Source organism: Acinonyx jubatus, chromosome C2 (genome assembly GCF_027475565.1).
Source record: "Acinonyx jubatus isolate Ajub_Pintada_27869175 chromosome C2, VMU_Ajub_asm_v1.0, whole genome shotgun sequence".
In the NCBI taxonomy this organism is placed as follows: Eukaryota; Metazoa; Chordata; class Mammalia; order Carnivora; family Felidae; genus Acinonyx; species Acinonyx jubatus.
The window spans coordinates 138,362,297-138,374,967 of NC_069384.1; the positions used below are offsets into that span (position 1 = coordinate 138,362,297).

The 12,671-nt window shown below is 38.6% G+C and overlaps 1 protein-coding gene across 16 annotated transcripts in view; it reads right to left on the reverse strand.

The window, feature by feature from the left end:
• Nucleotides 1–12,671, reverse strand: part of THRB (thyroid hormone receptor beta) — a 382,979-nt gene that overhangs the window by 29,752 nt on the left and 340,556 nt on the right. For all 16 annotated transcript variants that reach the window (XM_027040947.2, XM_027040944.2, XM_053221529.1 and 13 more), the window contains 2 exons: nt 5,794–5,894; nt 392–539 (listed from right to left, as the gene is read on the reverse strand). In XM_027040947.2, the coding sequence (XP_026896748.1) occupies nt 392–539; nt 5,794–5,894 (249 nt within the window). The remainder of the gene's footprint in view (nt 1–391; nt 540–5,793; nt 5,895–12,671) is intronic.

Here is a 12,671-nt window from a genome sequence, read left to right on the forward strand (position 1 = left end):
TTTGAAAAATATTAGGACTAGTCCACAAGGCTCTCACCACATGAATGTTGTGTGTAAAACCACACCTCATCCAGGTGAATGGACAAGACCGCTCATTCATACTCTCTTGCAAACCGAGTATTGCGAATAGTCCTGCAGATGTGCTAGGGATAATTTACTCACTTTCCCTTACCTGTCGTCTAGATACTTTGAGAGTTAGGAGTTGATAGGGAAGGGGTAGGATGGAAAGCACCCAGCAATGAATGGGAGTGAGGGGTAGCTGGGAGTGCTACAGGTCTTCCCTCTGTCCACATGAGCCTCTGTTTCTTTTCTGCCCAGTTGATCTCCTTGAACCAAACCTTTCCCCAATCAACACTCCTTGAATACGAAAAAGAGGAAAAAGATTACTTACAATCTGTTGCCATGCCAACATAGATGCATTTTTTAAAGCGACATTCCTGGCACTGATTTCGCGTAACTTTGTCTATGACACATTTTCCTTCATATTTACAGGAATAGGATGGATGGAGATTTTTCTGAATGGTTCTTCTAAAGAAACCCTACATGAAAAACAAAGACCAAAGACAACAGTTTCATATTTCCTAGAAATAAATGACTCCAGAATTTTGTGTCCACATAACTGTGATGGATTGTTTTTGACCTTTCCTATGCATGGGCTTGTACCTTTACTTATTCACATATAGGGCAGTTAGCCCAAGCTGAATCTAAAGAATTCTATATCTGAGCTGAAGGAAATGTCCAGGACTATAGAGTCAATATCTTTTTGGCATTTAGTAAGGAAAAGAGGTTAATGGGGAAATCTAGTGTTCATTTTTATTTTTTCTAAACACTGAGTAATAAAAATAAATCATATTCTTTCCTTTCATAGAGTGTCATAATTATGTTGTTAAATTAAGCTGTGAAGAACCTTGCTACACTTTGTGCTGGAGAATAAAAGAGCTGGATACTTGTTATACTCTATTAATTAATAATTTAATCATTTGGTGATTAAATGGATGCATTAAATGACCTTCAGAGATTTAGTTTAATTCTTGTTTTTGACTTTTGCAATGTCCATTACCAGCTCAGATAACCCTTGAAATAACAGTACTTGGGGAATAGAAAATTCCAGATTCTCTACCCAGATTTTCTCAGAGCTTAATGCATTGGGGTTTTGCCTTTCATAGTACTCTTTTTCTCCAGTATCAGTAGACATATATACCCTGAAGATCAGTAGGTGTCTTCCTTTCTTAAGATATGGGAGAGTGCCACCATAAAGTCTGCTGAGCATGCCATTTAGTCCAGGTTTAGGTGACACAAATATCCTCAAGATGTGTTATAGTAGAACCTTCCTGGACATGATACTCCAGTCTTGGCAATGGAGTTTCTGTATTGTAGGCATTAATGATGGTGGAGGACACTTTTCGTGAGGGGTACATTGCAAAGGGCTGTAGACACCTTCCATATCCTTCTGTCTCTTCTAACAACCTTATGAAGTAGGTACTCTTAATATCTCCATGGTAGGGATTAAAAAACTAAGCCTCGGATAGGTTAAATCACTTGCCCCAAATCATGTGGTAAGTACGTTGTGGAACTTGGCCTAGAGCTCAGGAGTCAGACTCCAAGTCTTATTTACTTAACTGCTTATATGATATAAACTGAGTTCAGTTTTACTGTATTATTTAAATGAACAGATGAACAGATTATAAATAGTACCCCCCTTGCCTTCATTTTATCTGTTTTAGTAGACTAGCAAAGCAGAAACACATTTTGAAGGATATTATCTACTAAAGCTTAAAGGGACCTCTAATTTTGTTTCGTAAATAGTGGGACTGAAATACCAGCTGACCTAGATTAAGCCCAAATTTGAATTATCCTGGTTAACTTTCCTTGGCTTTGATTATGTATACATACTCCTTGCATATTCATTATTCAGACATAAGAGCCCTTCCTTGTAATGAAAAGGTCAAAGGTAGAATTTTATATCGGACGAAACAATACAATGGAAAAATGACAACAATAACTGAAACTAATGGACTTGATTTTGGGGTATGTGTGCAAAATCCCTTATCATTTCTATTGCTCCAGTTTCAACAGGAAAACTGTCACATAGTTGGGTTTTGTATCCTTAAACACTTGAATCCATTAGTTTGAATGATGTTGACATACACTGATATACTCTTATCTTATATAAGATTCACTCAATCACACATGGGCAGCTGTTTGACATGTCAGCAGTATCTCCCTGGGTATTCAAGGTGGGCAAATTCTGCGAAAGCATGAATTCCCTGGGCATGTCACAGAACTGAAAAACCAGCTCCCCTGTGAACCTCCCTATTCCACCTCTGCTACCCTCTGTCCAATCCACCATTCAAGGGTTACGCCTGCCTGGAGAGCAAAAGAGACCTGGAGATTCCTGGCAAGAAGACATGTGTCACAGACAGGGAGGAGAGGGACTGGGTGGCATACCTCCTTCTGGAGGAGGAAAGGTCTCCCCAGAGGTGGCAGCACCAAAGTCCAGGGCATCTGGGGAGAATGATGCTCTGAAGATAGGAAAGTTGGTACTCTGAAGTTAGGGAGACCCTTTTCTCACATACTGTGACATTGTCTCGTGTTTTAGAGGGAGGACAGCATACTGAGGAGTCAGACAATGCTAAGGAGAGGATCAGGTGTGGTGTCCCAGACACAGGGGTGACATTCATTTTTCCAAAAAAAGCTACTTTGTGAACTTTTAAATGGAGCGAATGAAATAATTTATACTTTGCTTATTTTGGGAAAAGTGTTGGGGTTGCAGGCTCTGCTTTTCCTAGTGACATCTTCCCTGTGGCTTATCTCTGATGGCTTTTCTTGGGCTCTTCATAGACCAGATCCCTTTAAGACTCCTAAGCTATAATAAAAGCATATTTGACACAGGATGAAGGGCCACTGGAGTGGAGTAAATGTAAATGTAAAGGTACTAGGTCCTTTAACTTTAAAAAGGGACAAAAATTAACTTCTGCAAGTGAACTGAATACAGAATGTTTAATGTAGTCTACCTGTAAAAAATCTTTTTAGAGGTGAACTAACAAAAGACGTGCCCCAGGGACTAGATAAGGACATATATGTCATTGATGATTTGTTGGCGAGATGGGGTTTTGCTTTTATAAGTCAACATCAGACGTGTTTCTCTGCATTTTGAGAAGGACTAGATCCTCTTATTAGTGGTCTGATATGATGCACTAATTAGTGTGATAAGGAGCTAAGTGTCATTCTGCTGGTTCAATATTTGGGCAACTTATAATAGCTGTGAATCTTTCTCAGAAAAATAATTTGTTGTGGGGAAGTATCACCATTCCTTCTGTAAGAGATTCATAAAAACTGGTTCATCAAGACAGACAAAACAGCTCCAAAAGATTTTTACTGTCTTCAGGGGGAAAATGGGCAAAAAAAGTTTCTCCCCATATACACTGCAAGTATGGGGTAGAAATATTTTAAAGTTGTAGGTTTGAATAAACAGAATGTGAAGCATGACCTTTTTCATCTTTGGCCACTCTTAAAAACTGTTTCATTCAAAAAACTGTTGCCTTTTTCCAAGATACTTTGTCCTTACAGTAGATGCATGATCACCCTGGGAGAGCTGCTTTCTGGTTTTATGATGGAGGCCATCCTAGAAACAGGATTCTGATCTGAGATAAAGGCATAGAAGCTGAAAAATCTAGCTTTTTGCTACATGATTTCTTTTAAGTAAACCTCAGTTGAATCAGGCTCTCAACATCCTGTGATCTTGGGAAAAGAGGCTAGTGGATTTCTTGATCATCATGAAGACATACATAAAGCAGGGACACAGGTTAACAGGCTTGATTCTCCCTTTGTTTAAGTCAATCACTAACAAGCATTACGTTCTCTGCAAGGCACATTTAGAGTCACTTTGGGAGTTGAGTATTAAATGGAATTTTCATTAGAGTCTCTTCCAGAATTCAGAATTTACCATTAGTAACTGATTTTTGAAAGAGTCTCAATGCTGCATAATCAGATAGGCAAAGCTTTATGAATTGGGGCTAATTTAGAAAAAAGGCCTGTTTGAATTACTGAGCTTTCAGAATGAGAGAATATATCTACACTAATGCAGTTTTATTACTTTCAAATCAAGCCAATAAAAGTGTGCTTTCAAGAGACAGTCTGCAAGTTCCCCAAATTAATAAATAGTCAGGACTTATTTGTAATCAGTTCCGTTAAACTCCTTAAGACATTATTTTCATAGATGTAATAGCAATCTTTAGCATTGTCTTTGTTAAAAGGTACACATTCTAGATCAAAGGGGTCTGAATGAATGAAAGCACACTACATCACATTACAAAAAACAGCCTTGCAGATATAAGGCCTTGGGAACTTAGAAATGCCTGATTCCACTGGATATATCATTTCATCACTTTAAGCAGGCTTCTGCTAAGGGTTTCCTAATTTTATGGATAAAAAATAGGGAATTTTCATGGAAGATCTTCCACTAGGGAAATGGGGCACCTTATCTTGAAACCAAGCTAACATGCTGATTTTAGGGGTTTTGGGTCAAAGGTTAGGAGAAAAGGGGGGGTCAGTTGGAGGAAGGGAAGAGAGGAGAAGAGGGGAGGTGGGCAACATAGGAGGCAGGACCGAATTATTTTAGACAGTTTAATACAATCTTTGCCTTAGGGTTTACATTCTGTGATCATCTGGTTTTAAATACAAAAGTAAATAAAACATTCTACAAGAAAAAATTTAAGAAGTCTTTCCCTGACTTATTATACTTCCTCATTTATAAAACATTAGCTGAACTTTGGATGTAGCCCTGGGTTAAGCTTTATTTATTTTATAGTGGATTTTATTTTCGAGGCTAGGTTGTTGGACCAAAAGATATTTGCCAAAAAGCTCATCTTAATTTTGATGATGAAGAGTATAAGTAGGCAAATTTAGGCTCACTTTTGGGAAATGAAGTGTTCATCACTGGTGTATTCTTGTCAGGTATCTCCTGAAGATGGGACTGTAGAGCATAAAATTAGCTGATGGATGCCCAGAATTTACTTACTGGCTGAAGGCTGTGCAGAAAGCCAATGTGAGTAATTTCAGAACACAATTGACTGTAAGTAGCCTCAAAGATATTCCTTAATGGAACCCTTAAAAGTGAACATATTTACTCAGATTAACAGCCTGGAGTAGAGCAAATCCTGTCTCTTCAACTACTGCTGATAAAACAGGAGGAGAAATGGTCATTTCTTGGGAAAATATATTATAAAATATCTATGCCTGTTTAAACTCAAAGTGAGAATATTATTAATTTCTTTTCATCTTTAAAAAATTTTTTAATGTTTATTTATTTTTCAGAGAGAGAGAGAGGGAGAGAGTGAGCACAAGTGGGGGAGGGGCAGAGAGAGAGGGAGACATAGAATCTGAAGCAGGCCCCAGGCTTTGAGCTGTCAGCCCAGAGCTTGACATGGGGCTTGAACCCACAGACTGGGAGATCATGACCTGAGCCGAAGTTGGACACTCAACCGACTGAGCCACCCAGGTGCCCCTAATTTCTTTTCATCTTATGAGTTCTCTCCCTGTCTTCAAAGCCAGACATTATACTCTTGCAAAACTTTATTTAGTTATTTTTGATTTGAAAAAAAAAATAATAAATTCGTTTCTTGAAAATGCCAAAAAATGAGGAGGACAACCAGACACTTGGATGGTAACAGGCTGTGAATGTTGGAATTTGGTTCTAATTTCAACTTAAACTTCTTATTGCATTCTGTTGGAATCCTGGGAGGGGACAGGAGCTGGGCTGGGCGCTAAGCTCACTGGTCCAAGGGCAGTTACCTTGCAGCCTTCACACGTGATGCAGCGGTAGTGATACCCCGTGGCTTTGTCACCACACACTACACATAGCTCGTCCTTGTCTAAGTAACTGGGGATGTACCCTGTGACAAGGAGAAAAAAGGAATGTGAGAAAACAATATCATGTTAAAGTCAAAGACACACCCTAGCTTGGAGGAGTGGAGGAGAATAAAAAGAGGACTGGAGGTAAGGTGCGGCAAGGAGGAGGCAGGATCAAACTGTTTCATACATTTGAATACAACTTTTGTATTGGGGTTTATATCATGTGCTCATTTAGTTTTAAATGTAAAAGGTAAATAAAACATTTAATGAGAAAAAATTTAAAGCCTTTCCCTGATGTAATATACTTGCTCAGTATCTTATACTTATCCACTATCTTATCTCACACGTACAGAGTTGATACTAGGCCCAGGATTTCCGAATGCCTTAGAAATAGGTGTGACCACTCTTGCTGTACAGGTAGGAATATATCTGAAGTCTGTTGGAGCCAATAAATCATGCAGAGAGGGCAAGATTTGAGATGTCTGGAATGCTCTGGGTTCTGGAGAACACAATCTCTTTTGTAAGGCTTATTTCAGAACTTTTTCTTAGAAGACTGGATCGACTTTGGACTCAAGGTACCATGCAATAAATTCAGAAAACTTCATAGCTTGGAGATCGTCAAGTACTCTTGAGGTGAACAGGTTTTCAGAGGTTTGCTTGGCCTTCCTAGGGGTCACACTAGAAATTAAAGCATAGATCTTCTAGCCAGATCTCCTAACTTCTAGTATAAGTGATGATGATCTTTTTCTAAAAATAGACAGTTAACTTCAAGTAGAATGAACAAGCCATCTAAAATTTTTATTTTTGGTTAAACTTGTGACATTATGACACAAAACCCAACAACACTGGGTAGTGTGAAATAATAGAAGCTCTATTTATTAAGAAAAAAAGAAAGTCCATGGGGCGCCTGGGTGGCTCAGTCAGTTAATCCTCTGACTTCTGCTCAGGTCATGAGCAGTCTGTGAGTTGGAGACCCGCGTCTGTACTGACAGCTCAGAACCTGGAGCCTGCTTCAGATTCTGTGTCTCCTCCTCTCTCTGCCACTCCCATGCTCATGCTGTCTCTCTCTCTGTCTCTTAATAATAAAGAAATGTTAAAAAAAAGTTAAAAAAAAAAAAGAAAAAAATAAAGTCCAATTATGGTAACTCTCTTTGTTAGTGTCCTGTTGGTTTATCAGTTTAAATTCCTTGGCCCAGGAAACTAAAGTTTAAAAACAAAGACAGAAGCAGCCCACTTCCCACTGGTCTTCGCCTCTTCCCCTTCACTTGTAGACAGTGTCCAAACACAAGAAACTGATTCTGAAGTGCAAATTCGGTTTCGTTTGGTATCAGTGGTTTACCACAGACGCACACAGCTTTAGATAAGTGCAAAAAGTCAAAATAAGGCCTGCTTTGTTGGGACGTGGAGAAGGGAGGGGCTGAGATAACAAAATAATTCCTTCCTTTGATCACGGCACCTTGTGAAGTTCTTTGACTTGGTAAACTCTTATTGGTTTCAATAAAGATTAGCCAGGTTGAAATGACAGATGACTTACTGTATTTTTTACCATGACATTTCATAGATTCTTTATTAAACTAGGTCCGAGAGGGCTTACTTTTCAGAAAAAAATATCCATAAAGAAAACAGAAGAAAATGAGTCCTTTTCACAATTTCATAGAAATTACTTTGCTCAGATTTTATTTTAGAAAGATGGTCCCTCTTGGGAAGGAGACAAATGACTTCAGAGTAATCTGGTAATGTACAGGATTATCTTCTTAAATATCACAGCTTTTCTTAGTTTACTTTTACATCATGCCAACCATGAGTCATCTGTTGAATTCACTTCAAGAGTTTGAAAAATCTCATCAGACATTTCTAAAAAGAGAATTCTGGGAGGGATCTTCACAGACAAAAAGGGGGCTGGAATGAGGGATGTGCTTATTCAATCATTCATCTATTCATTAATTCAGAAAACAGTTATTTACCATCTGCTAGGTGCTTAGCACAATGGTTGGTGCTGAGAATATAAAAACAAATTAAGACATGGTTTCTTCCTTTGGTAAGCATAAGTGTAAGAGACTGTGTTAAATTTCCAGTCCTGGTCATTCTTCAATGCGAACAGAAAAGGTGAAAATGAAGGAAAGAACATGAAAGACGCTGAACATCACCATACAGGAATACAGAGCCCAAACCACAACGAGACACCATGTAACATCGTTGAGGATGGTCATAATAAAAATGACAGACAGTAACAAATGTTGATGATGATATGGAGAAATTTGAACCCTTATATGTTGCTGGTAGGAATGTAAAATGTGCTTTAGAAGAGTTTGGCAGTTCCTGAAAAGGTGAAACATAACGTTACATATGACCCAGCAATTCCACTCCTGCATATATACCCAAGAGAACTGATGACAGGTGTCCACACACAAACCTATTCATGAATGTTCAAAGTAGCATTATTTATAATATCCAAAGGTTGGAAACAACCCAAATGTCCATCAAATGGTGGGTGGATAAACAAAAGGTAGTATATTCATACAGTGGGAGATTATTCAGCTGGAAGAAGGACTAAAGTACTGATACATGCTACAACATGGATGGACCGTGAAAACATTATGCTATAGGAAAGAAGCCAGACATGAAAGGCCATATATTGTATGATTTCATTTATATGAAATGTCTAAAGCAGGCAAGTCATAGTCAGGAAGAAGGCCTGGAGAGAGAATGGGAAGTTACCTGCTAATGGGTACAGCGTTTCTTTTCAGGGTGATGAAAATGTTCTAGAATTGTATAGTGTTGTTGGTTCCACAACTCTGAATATACTAAAAACCACTAGAAACAATGGTTTTTCATGGATATGTTTTGTACACTTTAAATGTGTGAATTTTATTGGTCTGTGAAATGTGTTTCAATAAAGCTGTTATTATAAAAACAAAGAAATGAAGTAAAAGAGAACAGTTCCATTTGACAAATATTTATGTGGGTATACAATGTGCTAGGCAATGTGCTAAGGGTCTAAAGATAGGCTAAATTTTCATTCTTTCAGATCAATAACAGATCATCTGCATATAATGTCGTAGGCACTGGGTTAGGGCTATGTCCAGAATCACAAAGGGGAAACTCTTTGAGGAGCCTTCCTGTCTACCCCCCAGCTCACGTCAAACTTGGTGCTCCCATAAACTCCTTGTGCTTCCCCGATAGTAGTCCTTTATAATCTACATTATAACTACCTTTGAGTTTTTTCTTCTCTTTGACCACAATCCTTGATTCACTATACGTTTGTACAGTTCCAGCTAGAGGGCAGGGATCAGAACATTCATGCTGAAACCCCACTGTCTATCTAGCACGTGCTTCCTCTGACAGATAGCATCATGGCTTTCAAGATGTATCTGGAACTTGCAGATGAGCAGACTTGAAGCCTGGAGGTATGCCTGAGAAAGCTAAAAGATCTCAGAAAAGATTTCTCAAAGAGGTGATAATGCAGAGGCAGGAGCCCAAATATCAGGCCTAATGAAAAGTTCATTGGAAAGTTTGATTTTTGGTAAAGAAAATGAGATTCCACTCATTAAAACTAAGACATCCAGATTGATACTCATCCAACACTTAGTGATCTGGGGGATGCATGCTCACTAATGAACTGGACTTGGTCCTGCTTTCTTTGCTCTGATCACTAGGTTCCATACAGTGAGACAGGACTAAAGAGAGCTTAAGGGCAATACCATTTTCTCACAATAGAGAAATGAAAATCACTATGACCAGGCATTAAGATGCCATCACCAAAAGAAGAGATTTGCAGTCTAAATTTTATATGATGTGCTCCACTTTCTACTTGGGGCTATATAAACCACTATCCATTAACTCAAGAGTGTTTGCTTCTGGGTAAGTTTCCCCTTCCCCTTTACACAATCATTAACCTTAAGTCCCAAGGTTGTATATACCACTGTCTGCTAGGTAACTGATGGTGCTGTGGCTCAAATTTAATAAGAAATCTAACAAATCTACAGGAAGACTCACTAGGTGTTGATTCATTCCAAACAGTTTTGGGATTCCCTCCATAGAAAGAAATAACAGAAAATATTCCAACAGAGCTCTGTGCCCAGAGAAATAACTAGTTACCAAATGTGGGAGGGGGAGAGTCCTAGGGAAAATGGCTAGAGATAGTCTGGACTTAACTAACACCAATGGAATTCAATGGTCACTCTTTAGGAATCAAAAGCAACGTGTGTATTAGTTTCTCATAAATTTTCTTTTTACATAAAAATTATACAAGTAGTGCAGTTCATGATAGAAAAAGTAAAAGACAAAAATGAACAAAAAGCAAATTTACCTATCAACTCTCCACCACAGTGATAAGAACTGTAGCATTTTGATATTTCTTCATCTTGGACTAGTATGTGTGACAGTGTGTGGCATGTGCTTGTGTGTGCACAGAAACACAAACCTCTAAAACACAAAGTAATGTTTAAACAACAAAGTAACCCAATTATTAAAACACACAGTCTCTTTAACAAATGGTGCTGGGAGAACTGGACAGCAACATGCAGAAGAATGAAACTAGACCACTTTCTTACACCATTCACAAAAATAAACTCAAAATGGATAAAGGACCTGAATGTGAGACAGGAAACCATCGAAACCCTAGAGGAGAAAGCAGGAAAAAACCTCTCTGACCTCAGCCGCAGCAATTTCTTACTTGACACATCCCCAAAGGCAAGGGAATTAAAAATAAAAAAGAACTATTGGGACCTCATGAAGATAAAAAGCTTCTGCACTGCAAAGGAAACAATCAACAAAACTAAAAGGCAACCGACAGAATGGGAAAAGATATTTGCAAATGACATATTGGACAAAGGGCTAGTATCCAAAATCTATAAAGAACTCGCCAGACTCCACACCCAAAAAACAAACAATCCAGTGAAGAAATGGGCAGAAGACATGAATAGACACTTTTCTACAGAAGACATCCAGATGACCAACAGGTACATGAAAAGATGTTCAACGTCACTCCTCATCAGGGAAGTACAAATCAAAACCACACTGAGATATCACCTCACACCAGTCAGAGTGGCTAAAATGAACAAATCAGGAGACTATAGATGCTGGAGAGGATGTGGAGAAACGGGAACCCTCTTGCACTGTTGGTGGGAATGCAAACTGGTGCAGCCACTCTGGAAAACAGTGTGGAGATTCCTCAAAAAATTAATAATAGATCTACCTTATGACCCAGCAATAGCACTGCTAGGAATTTACTCAAGGGATATAGGAATGCTGATGCATAGGGGCACTTGTACCCCAATGTTTATAGCAGCACTTTCAACAATAGCCAAGTTATGGAAAGAGCCTAAATGTCCATCAACTGACGAATGGATAAAGAAGATGTGGTTTATATATACAATGGAATACTACTTGGCAATGAGAAAGAATGAAATCTGGCCATTTGTAGCAACATGGATGGAACTGGAGAGTGTTATGCTAGGTGAAATAAGTCAGGCAGAGAAAGACAGATACCATATGTTTTCACTTATATGTGGATCCTGAGAAACTCAACAGAAGACCAGGGGGGAGAATAAGGGGGGGAAAAAAGTTACAGAGAGGGAAGGAGGCAAACCATAAGAGGCTCTTAAATACTGAGAATAAACTGAGGGTTGATGGGGGGTGGGAAGGAGGGAAGGGTGGGTGATGGGTATTAAGGAGGGCACCTGTTGGGATGAGCACTGGGTGTTGTATGGAAACCATTTTGTCAATAAATTTCATATTAAAAAAACAAAAAAAAACCCCCACTATGTTTGTTATTACTCATATGTAAGTCCAAGACCATAGCTTTAGAATCACAAATTTATGGAAATAAACACATAAAGATAAATAAGCAAATAAATGAGAAAATCATAAAAAAAAATAAAACACACAGCTTCCTGGAAAAAGGTGGATGGAGTAAGTATATCCATGTTAGGAAAGCTATCTCCTGTTCTCTTATAGTAGAGGTTATGTACAGTTGACCAGAATGAAGACTTTGCAGTTCTTGGTATCAGGTGCACATGGTAGAGATAAAGGAGAAAGAGGCACAGGCCACTTGCTTCTCATGTTCAGGAACCAACTGTAATACAGTTGGACTCTGTGTTGCTTGTGGGACATGCCTTGGGGTGGGGCAGGGAATATTAACCAGAGTTAAGATGTAGGTCCCTCACCATTTCTCACTCTACCTCATGATTTGCCTGCTCTATCTTCTGGTGTTGGCAGTAGGATACTGAAAACTTCTCCCTCCCTATAAATTGTTGAATTATCATTCAGCAATTTATGTACATGGTTGAACTGTTTGGCCTTTAGGATTTTGTGAATCCTGGAATCTAATGATAATTCAATCTGTGAGTGGAATGGGCGTCTTCCATTTTCTGACTCTAGTCTGATAGGTGATTTGATTTGTTCTCTTATTTCTCCTAGATTATGTTTTTGGTGGGTAGATGAATAGGTGATTGAATATGTCTTTAGTAAAATCATCACGACTTTTACAGAAATTAAGTTGGTAGCAGTTGTTCACATGGTCATACCCGTGTACCCCACCCGTCTCTTTCTTTTCTCTAAAATATAACTCAGAACCATAATCTTTACCCAAAACAGCCACCACAGGCAATGATACATCAATTATTATGCATAAGTCCATTGTTCATGATTAGATAACTTCCATCAGGGAGTAACATCCCACACATAATTAATAGGTAGGTGAGGTTCTCTTAAGATTAGAGTATAGTTGACAACATCACATGCTAACTAATTCTCCCAGGGAACTTACCATTTCTTGCTCTCCTATTTCTACGTTCCCATCTTTTTACTTTTCCATG